A 16210-nucleotide genomic window follows, 5' to 3' on the forward strand; every position below is an offset into this window, starting at 1 on the left:
CATTAACATGGCCACCGCAACACTGTTCCACATAGATATAACATCATAAAATCAGTCCAATGCAAAGCATCATAACACAATTGTACTTAAGCCCAGATCTGAGCACATCTCAGTATATTATGCCATTTGATCAGGCTTTTACTGGACCTTACCTGGTTGAGAGCTATAAATAACTTTGTAGCTGTCAAAGTCTCCTCGTGGCTCTTTCCATGACACATGGAGCCTGGACGCACTCAGGATTTTAAAACGAAGTCTTTTTGGAGACGATACTAAACAGAAAGATAGAAATAACAGCTTTAGACCATTAGGGGAAAGTTGATTTCATTGACAATGAAAATCAGAGAAAATTAGATGAGACAATGTTATGTTAATGTTAATCAATATAATCTAAAATAGTTGCACCAAAATAACATTTAAATATAATAAAACTTTGAGTGGAGTTCAATTCAGGGCCCAGATTTAAAGGTTTTCAGAAAAAAGTGGGTACTGCAGGAAGTTTAAGGTAATTAGTTTTTAAAGAAATTTCTTGTTTCTCTTTTAGAAAAAGAAACAAATCAGGAAATGTTAGATTGTTCAATGTTTGTTAGATTGAGTCAGTAAACAGCTACATTGAACCCCAGCAAAAGTCTGTCTGCATAGGCAGATAGGCAGCAGGTAAGTCCATCTGTGTTTAAACAATCTGAGGAGACTGTATCGTCTCCAAAAATCTGGAGATGCACGGATACAAAGTAAGTATAGCTTGCACAGACGTCAAAGCAAAAGCAAAGTCACGTTCTCCTCTCTACCTCTCTGTCTCTCACACGCAGACACACACACACACACATGTTTTCTTTTGTGTTCCACTTATCGCAACATCAAACACACTGTGCCCCATCTCTCTGGGATTGATTTGGCCCAGGCTAAGAGGGGCATGGAGAGACTCACAAAGAGGCCAGCATCGCTCCTCTTTGAGGACCTCAGACATATGTATGGGTTTTTTTTCACTCGGGAGGAGAATGTGACTTTCTTTCAATTGCGGAAACAAAGGGAAAGGCTCTGGAATAGCGTCTGTCTATTCCTGTCTCCGCGGAGACAACTACGAGGGGGAGGGGGAGGAGTGCAGGACTGCCACACCTATTCTTCCAAACCTGGCCTCAAAATCAGCCCTGCGTTCCATTCAGATACTTGATCCATGGATCCATGGTACCATCCCCCAAAGTACTAACCCCTTCCCTGTGCCACTCCAGGTAGAACCATCCAAATCATCATTAGGATTCAAGTATTTGAATGGATTGTGAAAATGGCCAAATCTTTCAACCAGGTTTGGAAAAACGACTTCAATCGATCCTCTAGGGTAAGCTTCTTCAAAGAACACTAGACCATGACTAAAACCCAGTACCCGTAGCAACACTATCCACATACAACGCTGAGATGAACCAAACGATGGAAAAAAATGACAAACTGCGGACAGTCCCACAAACACTGCGAGCGTGTTTGTGTCTTTATTAGGAGGTCAACCTTCCATCGGGTGCGTCTCATGTTCTCTTTAGATACCTACGCTCCGATCTACCAAAGAAGAGGAGAAAAAACATCTTCTTCTGTGGTACAAAAAGCAGTGAAGGCCAGCGAAGGCCGAGGTCACATTGGAAGGACCATGGCGATACTGAGGCAGGTATGTAAAGAGACTGCAGGTGAGCACATGGAGGGGAGCAGCACATTGGTTGGAGCCGGGGGTGGGGGGTGGGGGTGGGCTGGAGGAAGATGAAGGAGGCGCATTCAAAACAGGGGGATGAATACTGTACCGAGTTCACCAACCTGGGAAAGGTGGGGATGGAGGAGAGGGGGATTCAGCGGGCTTATCTCTCTCTTTCGCGCACTCTCTCTCTCTCTGTCCGAAGAGGCAAAATCTCCCAAAATTCTGCTTTCCTCTGGACAGAGTCTCCTCATCCCGAGTGGTCGGGAATTAGCATGAGCGTTGTTTGTGTTGTTTCACCTTGTTTCTAATGCCTGTCTGTGTGCCACCGGGTGTAGTTCAAAGACAGGATTTCTATCGAATAAAAGTGTTGCTGAGTAAACACTGCCTGGAGGACAAAAGACTTGCCGCGGGAGACAGGCTTAAAAGTTCTTATATTTATTTTATGGTCGTCTTGTGCAAAGAGCCAACAGATTGCAGTGGGGGCTTAAGAGGTGCCGCAAGCACCCACGGGAAGCCTCTTCTCCTTCTTCTTTTATTTATTATTTTTTCCAGAACAAGTTAGACACGGGGAGCTTAATGCATTTGAAATCGTCTGTGAGAATTTCAAGAGGCTTTTAGGGTTAGATGCGAGTAGTGGAGAGGTGGAGCAGATATGTGGGTCCACTCTCTCTCATCGTCATGGTATGAGAGCATTCCAGGTTAAGGATCCGCGAGGGTCATTTTATTTTCAATATCCTCAACAGAATGGAATATGTCGTCAGAATATTTGTTTACTTCCTTCCTGTGACTTCCCCCGTTACGGGGGTGGCCCCTTCACTGTTTTTAACTCTAGAAGGCCTTTGGAAGACCACTTTGACATTTTGATCTTTAAAATAGCCCCAATAATAAGTTGTTTCATACAAGACAAATAATCCTGTTCAAACACTGCTAAAATGACTTCTTCCTCCCTTGCTAAAGGAAATCCCTGATCAAACACGACCAGGTTGGTGACAGACCAGCTCCTCCACAGACATAGCTTTCACCAACCAGACCAGGGATTACTAACAGGATGGAAGAAAAAGAGGGAGGGATGGACAGAGGGAGGGAAGGAGGGGAGAAAGATGGGCGAAGGAAGGAAGTTAAGGATGGAAGGAAGGAAGGAGGGAGGGAGGGAGGGAGGGAGGGAGGGAGCAGGAAAAGGAAGGAAGAAGAAGGAAGAAAGGATGGAAGTAAGGCAGGACCATCCAACTCAACCCTGTTCAGAAGGCAGTCCACATAGCAGGGAGAGTCCCAGCCAAGCCCCCGTGGCGTGAGTCCATGGTGCGGACATCCCACTCCCTGTCCCAGACAGTCGGCGGGCTGTAACCCGGGCTAGCAGTCACTACACTCTGACACCAGAAGAATGTTGTGGCTCGCTTCACTTGGGGACCGGCCAAACGGTGTCCCACACAAACAAGCATCCGTCTGGAGCTCCTCCTGCCTACTGTCATTTACCCTACAGTAACAAGGAGATTCTTCATAGTGGTGGCTTGCATTCTTCCTACTGTACAGTTGCAGAAACCACATACAATCTATGCAGACCATCCTTGTGTGGTGCTCTAAGCTATTACAAAGCATTGTTGTCTGAAGGTTACAAACTACCCCAGAAAACTGGGTTCCTTTTGATGTAGGATGTCATGACAAAGATTTGATTAAAGATGTTGATGAAATACTTAGGTTCCTTTTTCATTAGTAAGTGAAAGCGGCTTTTCCCTTTGAAGTAGATGGAAGTTTAATCATAACACAATGTTACAAGGAAATGTAAAAATGATTAAAAATTAAAAAGTAATGGACAAAAGCTGCACATCAAAATGAGCAAAGATAGGAGAGAGAGAGAGAGACAGACAAGACTGATCGATAAAGAGAGAGGTATTAGAGAGAGATAAGTGACAGAGAGAAAGTGAGACTCAGAAGTGGTGTTTACCTTGACCCTGAGTTGGCATGGGGAGGAGAGACACCAGCGCTAGACAGAGCACGGGGGCCCAGCTCTTCACTCCGACCATCTGCATCCTTCACACTCGCTTCAATCACTACACCTGTGAACATGTCACAGCACAGTCAGGAACAAACACGGTCAAGAATGCCCCAAAGAAAGAACAGATATGCCCCCAGGATTTGGAGGTCAAGTCTCCCATAAATAACACGGTCTGGAGAAATTGCTCTACTGTACTGTAGGCTTGTCCTGTAAACCTTTGCAAAACACAACTTTTTATTCATTTATTTCATTTAGGAGATGGTCAAGAAATGTTTTGTTCTGTTTCCTGAGGGACACTTGTGCGATTTGCACAGAATAAGAGGACGTGCACCCTAATCTACCCTAATTCACCCAAGATCATCTAGTTTAAACTCAAAATTATAGGTATTCAAATTATAAATGATATGTTTTGAGTTACATTAATTCTGCCCATTTGCAAATATTGCCCATTCCGGTAGACTACAGTCCGACAAATGACTACAAAAACAGAGACAGAATAGGATGATGAGATGCATCCCTTTCCGTTCCACGCATGAAAGCGGCAGACCTATCATTTGATCAGGTAAACGATGAACATGCCACGCTGATGAAGTCACGCAATTATAAAGCGTTGATGGCAACTCAACCGGGACACCATATTATTATCTGAAGATATCAAAGCAGACAAATCGCTATTAACACAGTATCTCACTGCAGGCTACTCATAAACATTTTACAGGTGAAGCCTATAGCAAGGTAACTGTAAAAGCGGCTGCGTTTATCTTATCTTATAGTCAACAAAAGGACCATACGGAGAACAGACCAAAGTTACCTATTGAAGGCTTCTGTACATCGTGCCACATTTTGGCGAAGCTACAAACAAAGTTGTGCGCGCCAAAGAAAACTGGCATAGGTAAACTGCCCTGCACGCGCATGTACGACCACCGCGGAAAAAAGCACAATTAATTCAATTTCTACCTCAAAATATAAGCAGACAAAACATAATCAATATAATTTCATATAATAGCCTAACATAATACCTTTTCAAAGCATATGTTGAATGGTTCAAAATCCCTTAGTGTATCCAAGCCCACCCGCGCGTGTCCTCGCTTGCCGGCTGTTCTCCAAACTATCCTCAGCTCGCGCTCCTTCAGTTGAGACTTGCGAGGAAGGTGGGTGTATCCCGCGCGCTATTCATTTACCCATCCCTCGAGCTATTCATTCCTTCACCTCGTTTCATCTTGAGCGAGGGAGAGAGGCAAATAAATGTGTTAAGGGGGCTGATGAAGAGACGTTTGAAGAAGGGAATCTGACCCAGTCCCCTGGAGGCACCTGTTCTGTTGCCTGGGGTCGATGACCCCCCACCCTTTCTTTCTCTTCACCCGCAGGTGTTGTTCTTTGGCAGAATTCGTGCTATTTTGGTCTGCAGCGCGAGGCTACCTGGCCCACATGGTAGTCAAGGGGAACTGGCAACATGTAAATATGGGTGGGAAAAAAACAATGAACTTAGAGGGCTGTGGAAAAAATATGTTTCTCCATTGTTCATAATGATAAACAACGTGATCGTTTTGGGGTTCTCCCACCAGTCTTCTTATTTATAAAAAATAAATCAAATAACATAATAATTAGAAGAAGCAGATGTTTCCATATTGTCTTGACAGGCCAACCTTATCACCATATCAGGTGCCATGGCATTCTGATGCCCTGAAGTTCTCAGTCTCCAAACATCTGTTTGTGTTTGTTTTCATTCCTGCTATCTAACCATCACTATCATCACAGATCTGAATGTTGTTCTTGGCCCACAAGCAACAAATGCTGTCATATTGAAAACTAGGCTTGTCCATGTGGCTATGACTATGAAGTTATGCAATGCACCCCCCCCCCCCCCACACACACACACACACACACACGCACACCGCATGCAAAACGTTAATATTTTTTGTGGCTAACAGTAACTCCCTGCATTAAAGGGATTGCATTTCAAACACTATGGTCAATCAAATTAAATAGAGTAAGTATACTCTAGCATTGGTTCTAATCTGAATCCAGCTGAACTAAACGAACAAACTGGAGCCCCGACTACGTCTAGCCCCCAGCCCCCCCACCCTCAACTCCTATGCCGAATGTGTCTCTACACGCAGACAGAGGGAGAGAGCGGAATGCCCCTTCTAGCGTCCTATAACCATCTCCATGACAGCGAGGTCGCAAGCATGACAAGAGGTGGAAGGGTTTCAACTTTGGAAAACCAATTACGCGTGGAATCCCTTTTAGCACCTTTTTTTTTTTTATCATTGGAGGCCCCCATTGAGGTTCACCCTCTATGGTAAGTTATGGACAGTAATGAGAGGTGTGTGGTTACACTCTCTTTCTCACAGTGTGTGGAGTTGTTCATTTATCAACTAAGGGTGCAGTGATGGAGCTGAGCTGGATTGGTTAAGGTCACTCCTCACTATCAATCCCGCCCCCCCCACGCTGTCAAATTACAAGGTTTCAATACAGGTGCAGCACTGGACATGATACTTAACGGATGTTTTTATTAGGGGGGACTTGGGGGGTTGAACCTGGGACCTCCTGCAGGCAAAGACTCAAACATTGAGCTAGACCCCCTCCCTCACCCATAAATACGTGTCTTGCAACTGTTCGTGTGCTTGACCTGTGCTGAATCTGAACTTGACCCTTGACCCAAGTCTGGGTTTAAAGTCTGTAACTTTTTCTTTGTGACAGGAGATAGTGTGTGTCCCTGTTCTGTTGAGGTAGAACATTGTACCTTTGTGTGAGTGAGGGATATTTCTTATACTTCAGTGTTTACAGACGTATGATTTTGACTACTGCTGTTTTCAGAGGAAATGAAAAGTGAAATTATGGAACAAAAATTGCTTTCATAACATTTCATCACAAAAGCCAACCCTGTGTTATTAACTAATGTGGATAGGAAGATGACAGCATCTTGAGTTCTCATCTCCAAGGAGACTGTGAACATTAAGATAGCCAGACTCTTTACAGACAAACTGTATAAAATAGTTACTACACATTCTAAAAACCAAAGGATGTAGACAGAGCTAAAGCCATTGAAGAATGTTTCAAATAAAAGGTACAGATGAAACATTTTTTGAACGTAAGATTAAATGTAGAACTGTAGGATTCTATATAGAACTCTGCTAAGGATCATAAAGTTCCATACAAAACCCTGCTAAGGATCATACAGTTCTATGCAGAAACCTGCTAAGGATCATAAAATTCCATACAAAACCCTGCTAAGGATCATAAAGTTCTATGCAGAAACCTGCTAAGGATCATAAAGTTCCATACAAAACCCTGCTAAAGATCATAAAGTTCTACATAGAACCCTGCTCAGGATCATAAAATAATATATAGGGAGTCAGGTGGCTGAGCGGTTAGGGAATCGGGCTAGTAATCAGAAGGTTGCTGGTTCGATTCCCCGTCCATGAAAAATGATGGTGTGTCCTTGGGCAAGGTACTTCACCCTACTTGCCTTGGGGGAATGTCCCTATACTTACTGTAAGTCACTCTGGATAAGAGCGTCTTGCGACATATACCCCCTTCAGACGTAGGTTTCCATTGGTTGTTGAAACATTGATCAGCCAAACTTAACTAGAGAACACTGCACAGCATGACACATACTGCCACCTTATGGTCACTCACTGGTCAGGGTTCTGTAGTGTGTTGCATAACAACCCCCCTTTTTGTGTTGGTGTGACCGTCACTTAATGATTTGACAAAGTCCATGTGATTTTGTTGACCGTCAAGATTAAATTCCAATCTTTAGGTTATTTTATTGTTCATGCTATGGTCATTTGATTGGCTTTAACTTGCAACAAGAATGACTTCCTCATCTGACCCAAAATGATATCTGTATTTGTATGCTTATTGACTCGTGTCTTATCTTGTTTATTATGTTGGTCAGAGTGTGCAGTACTCTACACAAGGACTCACATCGTATCTGTTAAGGTTTAACATTTAATGAAAGCAACGCTGTAAATGCAGTTCAGGATTCAGAAATAATCAAGACCTCAACAGCCAAGTTCTTACATCCGTTAAATTGTCTTATTTTTTTATACAATGATGGTTTAAATATATAAAATAAGAGCATAAGAGAACGTCGTATAAGAAACGTACATATAACAATATGTACAGTTCAAAACAAAGTTATGGCACTACTCAACAGTAATGTAGGAATTGGACCACAGTATGTGTGATAAAAAACATTTTATTTCATTTTATATTAAATGAAAATTATGGAAAGATTTAAATATCGTCACTAAAGTCATTACAAATGACTCTAAAAACAAAACATATTCCTGATAATGAACATGCTGTGCTTGCAGAAACATGTTAAAGTGTAAGGCTTGTTGTTGCAGTGAGTAACACCTCGGCTCATAACACCTCATAAGCTTCTCCTAGGCAACCTGTAGGACAAAGAGAGAGCCGGCACTAGCGTAAACAAGCTAGTCTGTTTCATTCAAGTAAGCTTTTTCCTCATGTCTCCTCTTTCCCCCTTTCATTCCTCAAATCTGAAAATCTTTGTTTGGTCTAAACGGCAAGGTTTGAATAAAGGAGGACATTGAAGGCTCTATCACACTGGCCGGGTTTGTCTTGGATCTGATGGGGGGGGCAGGGAACAAGGTGACGTGGGAGGAGACCACTTTCTGGATGGGGACACACTCCAAGGGGGGAAATGAGGTGGCAAACAGGGTCAAAAGTCAAAACAGCGGAACACAAGGCAGGTCTGTCTCCCTGTGTGTTTTTGTGGAGGGATGGGATTATCATCATACCAGTGTCATATCTCTGTGGAGGATTCATTGTTGCTGTGTCATCGCTCCTGTCCCACGTTGATGATGTCAGCACACAGAGTTCCATGTCAAAGTCTGCAGGATACTAGATGGATTTGTGAACCCAGTGGTACCCTGACTGAAAAGCCCTCCCTAGTCGATGACACTGCCAGGTTGACTGAAGTAAATCAAATGTCCATCAAACTTCATCCAGCGTCATGAAACTTTATCCAAAGTCACAAATCTTCATCCAACATCCTTTCAACGTGGGCATCAGCAGTCTGCCTCCTCCATGATCTCCATGACTACAGTTCGTGGTCCAGTGAGGATGAGGTTGCTGACGGTCTTGTAGTCTGAGGAGAGCACGTTTACGCCGTTGACCGCAACCACAAACTGGCACACCTAGGAAGAACCAGGAACATCAAAAATCAGTTTCAGGTCTCATTTAGGCACATAGTGTGCATCGCCTGGCTTCATGTACGTGGTGTGCCATCTGTTAAATGTCAGACATGTCAAATGTCTTACAAAATGTATTTTCAATGTTTCATTTGGACACTTCAACTCCAAACAAAAACAACAAATCCCCTGATGCATTGCACGCTTGTTCACCTTCATGCCTGCGGCCGCAGCAGGGCCACTGGGGTCCACAGCCTGGATGTGACACGGCACGTTGCCTCGCACCACAAACCCCCAGCCCACTGCGTCCCCCACGATCTGCACAGGATACGCATCACATTAGGATGCTAGGAAACGCATCACAATGAGGTTTGTGGATGTCTGTGAGCTACTCTGAAGCCTTTGGTGGCGTTGGTTGTAAAAAGGCATGCACACACACAATTTGATTGGATGATACTGTATTTTTGACTTTGTACCGTGAATGTTCTCCTGGTGTAGGGACTTCCTGGTCTCTGTAGCTCCTCTGGACTCACTGGTCTCTTCAACACTGCCAATTCAACACACAGGTTATCAACAGAGCTCCAGTGTTATGAAACATGGTGTTTCCTGTTTTCAAAGTGTGATAGCTGTGACTTTAATTGTGAATTCAATGAATAGGTATAAGGGTGAGGAGGCAGGGATGACATCACATGAGCCTGAAGTTATCAAGCAAGTCTCACTCTTGGTCCAGGATCAGATTCTAGCCTGTTCCCGAAGTTTTATTACGTAAACAGACAGATGTGATCCTAGATCAGATTGAGCGAATTTACGTAACCGATTCACCGCGGTTACATTAGCATCTGGGCTTAAGCTGTTTTCTTTTTTGTTGTATCTGGTACCTGATTTGGGGTTGTAGAGCACTGGAGAGGAAGACCTGAGAACTGGGACCTGTTTGCAGTAGCTGCTGTCACTTCTGCTCCTCTGCCTGCCTCCTTCCCCTCGTGACACCATCTTCCCTGACTTAGACGGAGTGACTAAAGAGGGAGATGGAGAGGGGGACAAGAGAAAGGGTGAGAGACAGATGGAGGGAAAGAAAGTTTAGAGAAAAGGAGAGGGTAGAGAAGAGAAAAGGAGAGACAGAGAGAAGAGGAGAGAAAAGGAGACAAATGCAGGAGGGTAAGAAAAGAAATAGGAAGAGAGTAAAAGAGAAATAGGTTATGAAATACTTTGTAATTGTTATAATCTTTATGGTAGTTTTGAATGAGAACCTTGACACCGCCATCCTCTTTGCCCTCGCCAAAGCCAAATCTACTCCTTCAAAGTGATAAGCTACTGTTGCTAATCAAATATGCCAACTATTTACCCTCTAATGAACTCACCCTGGATCCAGCTATCAGTATTAGTGATACTTCCCAACAACTAAGTCAACTTTGACCTCCTTTACCACAGTACTACACTGGTAACCACAGCCATTGACAGCGCAAAAAAGGGAAGACTTACTTTGTAAATTTACTGAAATATTAAAACAATGTCAATAAGAAATCACTAGCAATATAACAGAACAGTTCGCGTATTGTATCCGTAGTGTCTTTGAAATTATTCATCTTTTGTGTTTGACGTGGGTTGCACTGGATTATATATAACTTTACAATCCACAGGAAAGACTATTCTACCAGCAATGTTTTCAGTGTGATAACACAGCATAAAACCCCCCAAACCTTAAATGAAAACTTCCAAACATCACTGTTTAAATCTTTCACACACATCTTCTGTAAGGACCCAGTCAGAGCTCAACTCACCACCTGTACGAGGTCCCATGATCTGGTAGCTGTGCCTTGGATACTGGTCAACTGGCCAACGGGAGTGCCCTGTGGGTGAATGTGCCAGGAACAGAGTGCAGGTGAGAGGAGGCCTGGATGGAAGTAGGGACAGGAGGCCTGGACGTAGGCAGGCAGAGGAGGCCTGGACGAAGGCAGGCAGAGGAGGCCCGGACGAAGGCAGGCAGAGGAGGCCTGGACAAAGGCAGGCAGAGGAGGCCCGGACGAAGGCAGGGAGAGGAGGCCTGGACGAAGGCAGGGAGAGGAGGCCTGGATGGAAGTATGATGAGACAGGAGACTGTAGGCGTACGGCTCAGGTGTGGTTCCAGCAACTGAGATCTGGTGGCAGGATAGGATGAGGATTCTGGAGGTCTGGGAGAGATGGTGGCCTCTGCCTCGGTTTTAAAGTCTGCAGGCTGGCTGGGCTGAAGGAAGGTAAATGTTAAACCATAGAGCAAACAGAATGACCCACTGACGGAGGGAGGGAGGGTTATATGAAAGAGGGCGGGAGGGAAGGTGGGAGGAAGAGAGGTAATGTTGGTGTGTGTGTGTGAGAGAGACAGAGAGAGAGAGAGAGAGAGAGAGAGAGAGAGAGAGAGAGAGAGAGAGAGAGAGAGAGAGGTTGGGAGAAAGGAGGGAGAGTTGGATAGTTGCCAGGCTGTAGCAGAGGTAGATAAGAGGGGAAAGAGCAGCTGGGATCATTAATGGTCTAATGGGAAGGAAGGAGGAGGGAGGGACGGATGGAGGGATGGATGGATGTAGGGAGAGAAGGACGAAGGAGAAACAGTGGAGTTTTCCATAATCCACTCCTGGTCATGCTCAATTGAAACACTTGAGGCGACCATTTGCTCAAGCCACACAATGTAGGAGTACTGACCTGTAGAAACAATCCCAACGGGATTTGTAGCTCTGTTTGTGTCATGATAGCCCTACAGCTATTCCCCTTATAAAACAAACTCACCTCATTTGGGATGTTCGGGTTCCCATGACATTTGAATGGAGGGAATCTCTTGAGTAACTAAAGTGGTTGAAGGAGGAAGTATGTCTATGTTTGTATTTGGAGGGGACTGGATCAATGGAAATGATCAGATCAATAACAAGAACAACAACAACACTGTTTTTGTAGTCATCACACAGAGATAGTAATACTAGTACATTCCATGCCAGGAACGAAATGAACATTCCGGACTGCTTACAACTCAACTCAGTTTAATCATTGGACAAAGGTTAATTGAATGGAAAGTACAGTAAGCCTTTCACAAAATAAAACCTGTTAGCAGCACTGGTTTTGATGACTATTATTACCAAACTAACCAACTGACCTATATATTAACAACTTTATATACAAACATACATATATACACTACCGTTCAAAAGTTTGGGTCACCCAGACAATTTCGTGTTTTCCATGAAAACTCACACTTTTATTTATCAAATAACTTTCAAAATGAATAGAAAATATAGTCAAGACATTTACAAGGTTAATTATTATTATTACAAATAATTATTTTTATTTGAAATATTAATTTTGTTCTTCAAACTTTGCTTTCGTCAAATAATGCTCCATTTGCAGCAATTACAACATTGCAGACCTTTGGCATTGTAATTCTAATCCTTCTAATCATCCATTAGTCTTCTAAGGCAATTAGCAAACACAATGTACCATTTGAACACATACAGTAACAGTTGCTGGAAATGGGCCTCTATACACCTATGTAGATATTTCATTAAAAACCAAACGTTTCCTCCTAGAATAGTCATTTACCACATTAACAATGTATAGTGTATTTCTGATTAATTTAACGTTATCTTCATTGAAAAAAACAGTGCTTTTCTTTGAAAAATAAGGACATTTTTAAGTGACTCCAAACTTTTGAACGGTAGTGTATGTATACTTATATATAGGTGTATACAATGATACAATGTTTTTTTAAGTGGCAGATCAGATCTTTTTTTTTATATGATTAAGATTAGTTAATTATTAACTGCCGATAACAAATGACCGTGGGCGATGTATTTTGAGGACAGACATTTGAGGTATATAAAAGAAGATGCTCCCATCTAGTGGTGGTAACCTATAATTGAAACAGGTGAGAAAATGCAAACAAAAATAAATCTGCACATTCTCAGTATAGTAGGGGAGAGCGGGGTAATGTTTCCTAGCAATGGAAATGATCAGACTGTCTTCAGGACAAAGGGCAGTGAAAATATGATTGTTTTTAAAAAAGTGGTCTTGTGTCTCACTTTACCCCAGCTTAGGGGTAAAGTGAGACAGACCAGATAAATCATGGGGGTAAACTGATCCACTTACTTTTTCCACTTTAAAACTACCATAACAACACATGTTGTAATAGTTAAAATCCTGACAGCTAGATTGACAACCACACATTCCAAAACTAATATCGGACTAGTAACAGAATCATGGGGATTGGTCAATTAAGCACATTTATTTAAACACTTCGAAAGTAACTCAGAACAAAATCATATACAACATAATATAATTCAAAATGTTTTAATTAACATTCAAATGAGAGATAGAACCAGTTAGATTAGAACACAGTCATGGGACCATAATCAGAACCAGCTAGAACAGTCTGGGACTCACAACAGAGGACTAGACCTGTAGCTCTTCCCAGTGATGTTGCCTCTGGAGTTTGGACAGAGAGATGGCGATGTGCTAGGAAGCTGCCAAACCACTCTACTCCTAAAGAGTAGAGTATTCATTATTATAAGATTTAGCTTTGTGGCAAGATCATTTGGCCTAATTTAACCTACAGAATCATGTGATCTATTGCATACCCTAGCCTACCTGCACATTGTTTCTCTGTCCAATTGGCAGGGACAAGGATATTGTTTTTCTCTGCGTATTCAAATGCCAGTTCACGGCACTTAACTGGAGCAAGGCCATGGAACTGGTCAGCTAGTTGTTTCAAGTGTTTGGCAAGCTCCTCCTCCATCTCATCTGTGAATAATTCTCTTTGCCTCAGCTACTGCACCCCAGGCTACTGATTTTACTTGCCCTTTCTCTTTTTTCTTTATGAATATTTTGAGGGTTGTCTTGTCAATATTTCTATCCCTTCCAACTTAAGGACTTGTTTCCTTGCATGACCTCAGCGGCTGCACTCTCCATCTCTGCGAGGGGTGTTTGGCCCCAGGTTGTCTTCCTGGTGTATAGTTTCTTGCCAAGATGGCTTAACATTAAAAATAAAACATACGTAATGTAATATTACACTAAAATATGATTAAGACAAAATTTAACTTGTGCTTTATGGTGGGACAGTGTCTCACTTTACCCCATAGCATTTGTCTCACTTTACCCCACAGCCACTATTTTAGAAAAAACAACATCTCTTAGCAATTCAGGCTAATCTTCAGCTAGCATCAATCACATGGTTTTATATGTTGGAAGTTCATCGACATGTATGATATAAGTTTTTCTACCTGAATCAATTTGTTTTGACACAACAGTTGATTAAGTTCACAGCAAGAACATTTACTTTTACATGCAAAAAACACATTTTTGTGAAAAAACATACTTACCACAGCACCAGCACCAACTTCACCTTCATGGCAAGGGGGGAATGGGAGGGGCTTGAAAACATAATGGTCACATGACCACAAATGTGTTCCGTTGCCTAGATACATGGGGTGTCTCACATTACCCAATGTCTCACATTACCCCGCTCTCCCCTACCATTACTAACCAGTGAAGTGAGTGGGCCAACATTGCAACATTTTATTGAAATGAAATTTGAAGTACAATCAACTGCCTATTTATCAAATAGCCAGATGGGTAAAACTGGAATGTTGATACTGATCTTGTGATTATTTCCTTTTAACTTTTAATTTCTAAATTCTCTACACTCCTGCCCTCCCCTCCCTGATTAAAAACCTTGCTCCACTAGAGTCTAACCTTTACTGTTAAAGGATAATGTGAACTTACATGGCAGGTAATAAGGCGCTACAATGATGTGACCACCCTCTAGCCTAAAGGCCGAATTATACTACTCCGACTCAGTTACGGACAGACAGGCAAACGGAGTCGGACGGATTCGTTGAATTTATAGTACTCCGAAGGCTGTGGGTGCTGAAAACAATTCACCGCCAGAAAAGTAGGTGGAGCAACGCTGCCACATGACATCTTTGTGTGTGGAACCAATTGCGGACCAATCACAGTCAAGGGGTATCCGTAAAATGACGGACTAGCGGACGGATAGTCAGGAAAATCAGGAGGTGCACGTAGAGCTCTCCGAAGGGCTCGGAGAGGGCTCGGAGAGGGCGTTCCACATCGGAGAGCGCGTTCCCTGTGTCCGTCTCCGTGAAAACGTGGTGGTATATTTTGGCCTTAACCCCCACCCCCAGCCTCCGATCAATACTTTACTAGTGTGTTTCATTTGTGTACAAATCAAGTACTCTGGAGATAAATGGCCGACAGTAATGCCCCCCCCCCACCCCCACCCCCTCTCTCCATGTTCACATACACCTACACCTCTGCCCCACTATAGTTCCTGGTAGTTTGACTATTTTGTTTTCAACCTGTTTGTACTGATATTCCTCTGTTTGCTCCGGGTCAGTGGGTCTGAACAGAGTGTAGCCTGTGTGGGTGTTAGCCGGAAGCCCCAACCTTTGGTTCAGTAGCTCACCGTCTTGGGCCTCTCTTAGGACAAGAGGTCTGGCTGGCGGACTGCATTGTGGGATACAGGTGGAAGGATCGAGGCAGGGATTGGGAATGCAAAAATAATGATTTGGATGTTGGCTGACAAAAATACTATAAATCCTCTTATCATGTTTAGTCTTTTTTCCATGTATGGATCGTACTGTGAGTGTGTATGAGTGTGCATGTGTTTGTGAACGCTCACATTTTGTAGGGGCAAATATTTACATACTTTGGACAAAGTACAGTGGTGTCTCATTCTGATGTCTTATCATATTTGTTTTATTTTCATTTTCAAGCAATACGCTTCTCCATATATTCACTTATATACCACTTTAATAACAAATGTAACAAAGTTAACCACTTTCAAAGATCTCATTCTGTCACTTCCACATTGTTATATTTTAGGCAAACACTTCACTCCAGATTCAAGAGTTTTCTTAAGCCACAATGTGAGAACTAAAAGCTCCCAAGCTTTTGAAAGGAGGCTTTATCTCTCTGGCCTTGTGCTGGCAGGACTGTCCAATCAGAGTGCTCAAAAGTAAAGCCTGTCAGCCAGTGCCTGAGGGCCTTAGGAAATATATGCCCAATCCTGAGCCGGAACTGTCATATTAGTCCCGGTAGGAGTGTGGAGGTGAATGAGTCCTTTCTTAGAACCGAGAGAGATCTCCACAGGTGGGGACACGACCAGGAAACCCAACTCAGCTCATCTTCCTCTGGGGATCAGGAAGGTAAGCGTGGCCCAAGGGTGTTGGGGGTGCACAGGCCAATCAGATGTCTCCATGCACGGACCAGGTAATCCCTGGCCAGGGGCCATGAGAGACAGCAGAAGCTTCTAGACTCCAGCTGTGACATTTAACCTCGCACAGCCCCCTGCCAATACCTTCCCAGCCCTCCCCAACTCTCCCCATCCTCCCTTACCTTCCC

The 16210-nt window shown here is 43.2% G+C and overlaps 2 protein-coding genes across 5 annotated transcripts in view; both read right to left on the reverse strand.

Annotated features, from left to right (window-relative positions):
- Positions 1-4835, reverse strand: part of LOC134040772 (collagen alpha-1(XIV) chain-like) — a 63590-nt gene extending 58755 nt beyond the window's left edge. For 3 of the 4 annotated variants that reach the window (XM_062486852.1, XM_062486850.1, XM_062486853.1), the window contains exons 1-3: positions 4688-4835; positions 3618-3729; positions 153-269 (exon numbers count right to left, since the gene is read on the reverse strand). In XM_062486852.1, the coding sequence (XP_062342836.1) occupies positions 153-269; positions 3618-3702 (202 nt within the window). In that variant the 5' untranslated portion in view covers positions 3703-3729; positions 4688-4835. The remainder of the gene's footprint in view (positions 1-152; positions 270-3617; positions 3730-4687) is intronic. The other variant, XM_062486854.1, reaches the window with a different exon arrangement.
- Positions 4836-8710: 3875 nt separating this feature from the next.
- Positions 8711-9823, reverse strand: LOC134006919 (DEP domain-containing mTOR-interacting protein-like). The gene is made up of 4 exons (XM_062446034.1): positions 9712-9823; positions 9310-9380; positions 9047-9151; positions 8711-8839 (listed from the first exon to the last, which is right to left on the reverse strand). Exons 1-4 carry the CDS (start codon positions 9821-9823, stop codon positions 8711-8713), a joined length of 417 nt encoding a protein of 138 aa, XP_062302018.1.
- Between the last annotated feature and the right edge of the window lie 6387 nt (positions 9824-16210).

Source organism: Osmerus eperlanus, chromosome 20, assembly GCF_963692335.1.
Source record: "Osmerus eperlanus chromosome 20, fOsmEpe2.1, whole genome shotgun sequence".
Lineage (NCBI taxonomy): Eukaryota > Metazoa > Chordata > Actinopteri > Osmeriformes > Osmeridae > Osmerus > Osmerus eperlanus.

Coding starts and splice junctions, on each gene's coding strand:
- LOC134006919 (XM_062446034.1), bottom strand. CDS start 9,823: ATGGTGTCACGAGGGGAAGGAGGCAGGCAGAGGAGCAGAAGTGACAGC. Junction 9,152..9,309: donor ACACCAGGAGAACATTCACG/GTACAAAGTCAA, acceptor TATCCTGTGCAG/ATCGTGGGGGACGCAGTGGG. Junction 8,840..9,046: donor CTGCGGCCGCAGGCATGAAG/GTGAACAAGCGT, acceptor GGTTCTTCCTAG/GTGTGCCAGTTTGTGGTTGC.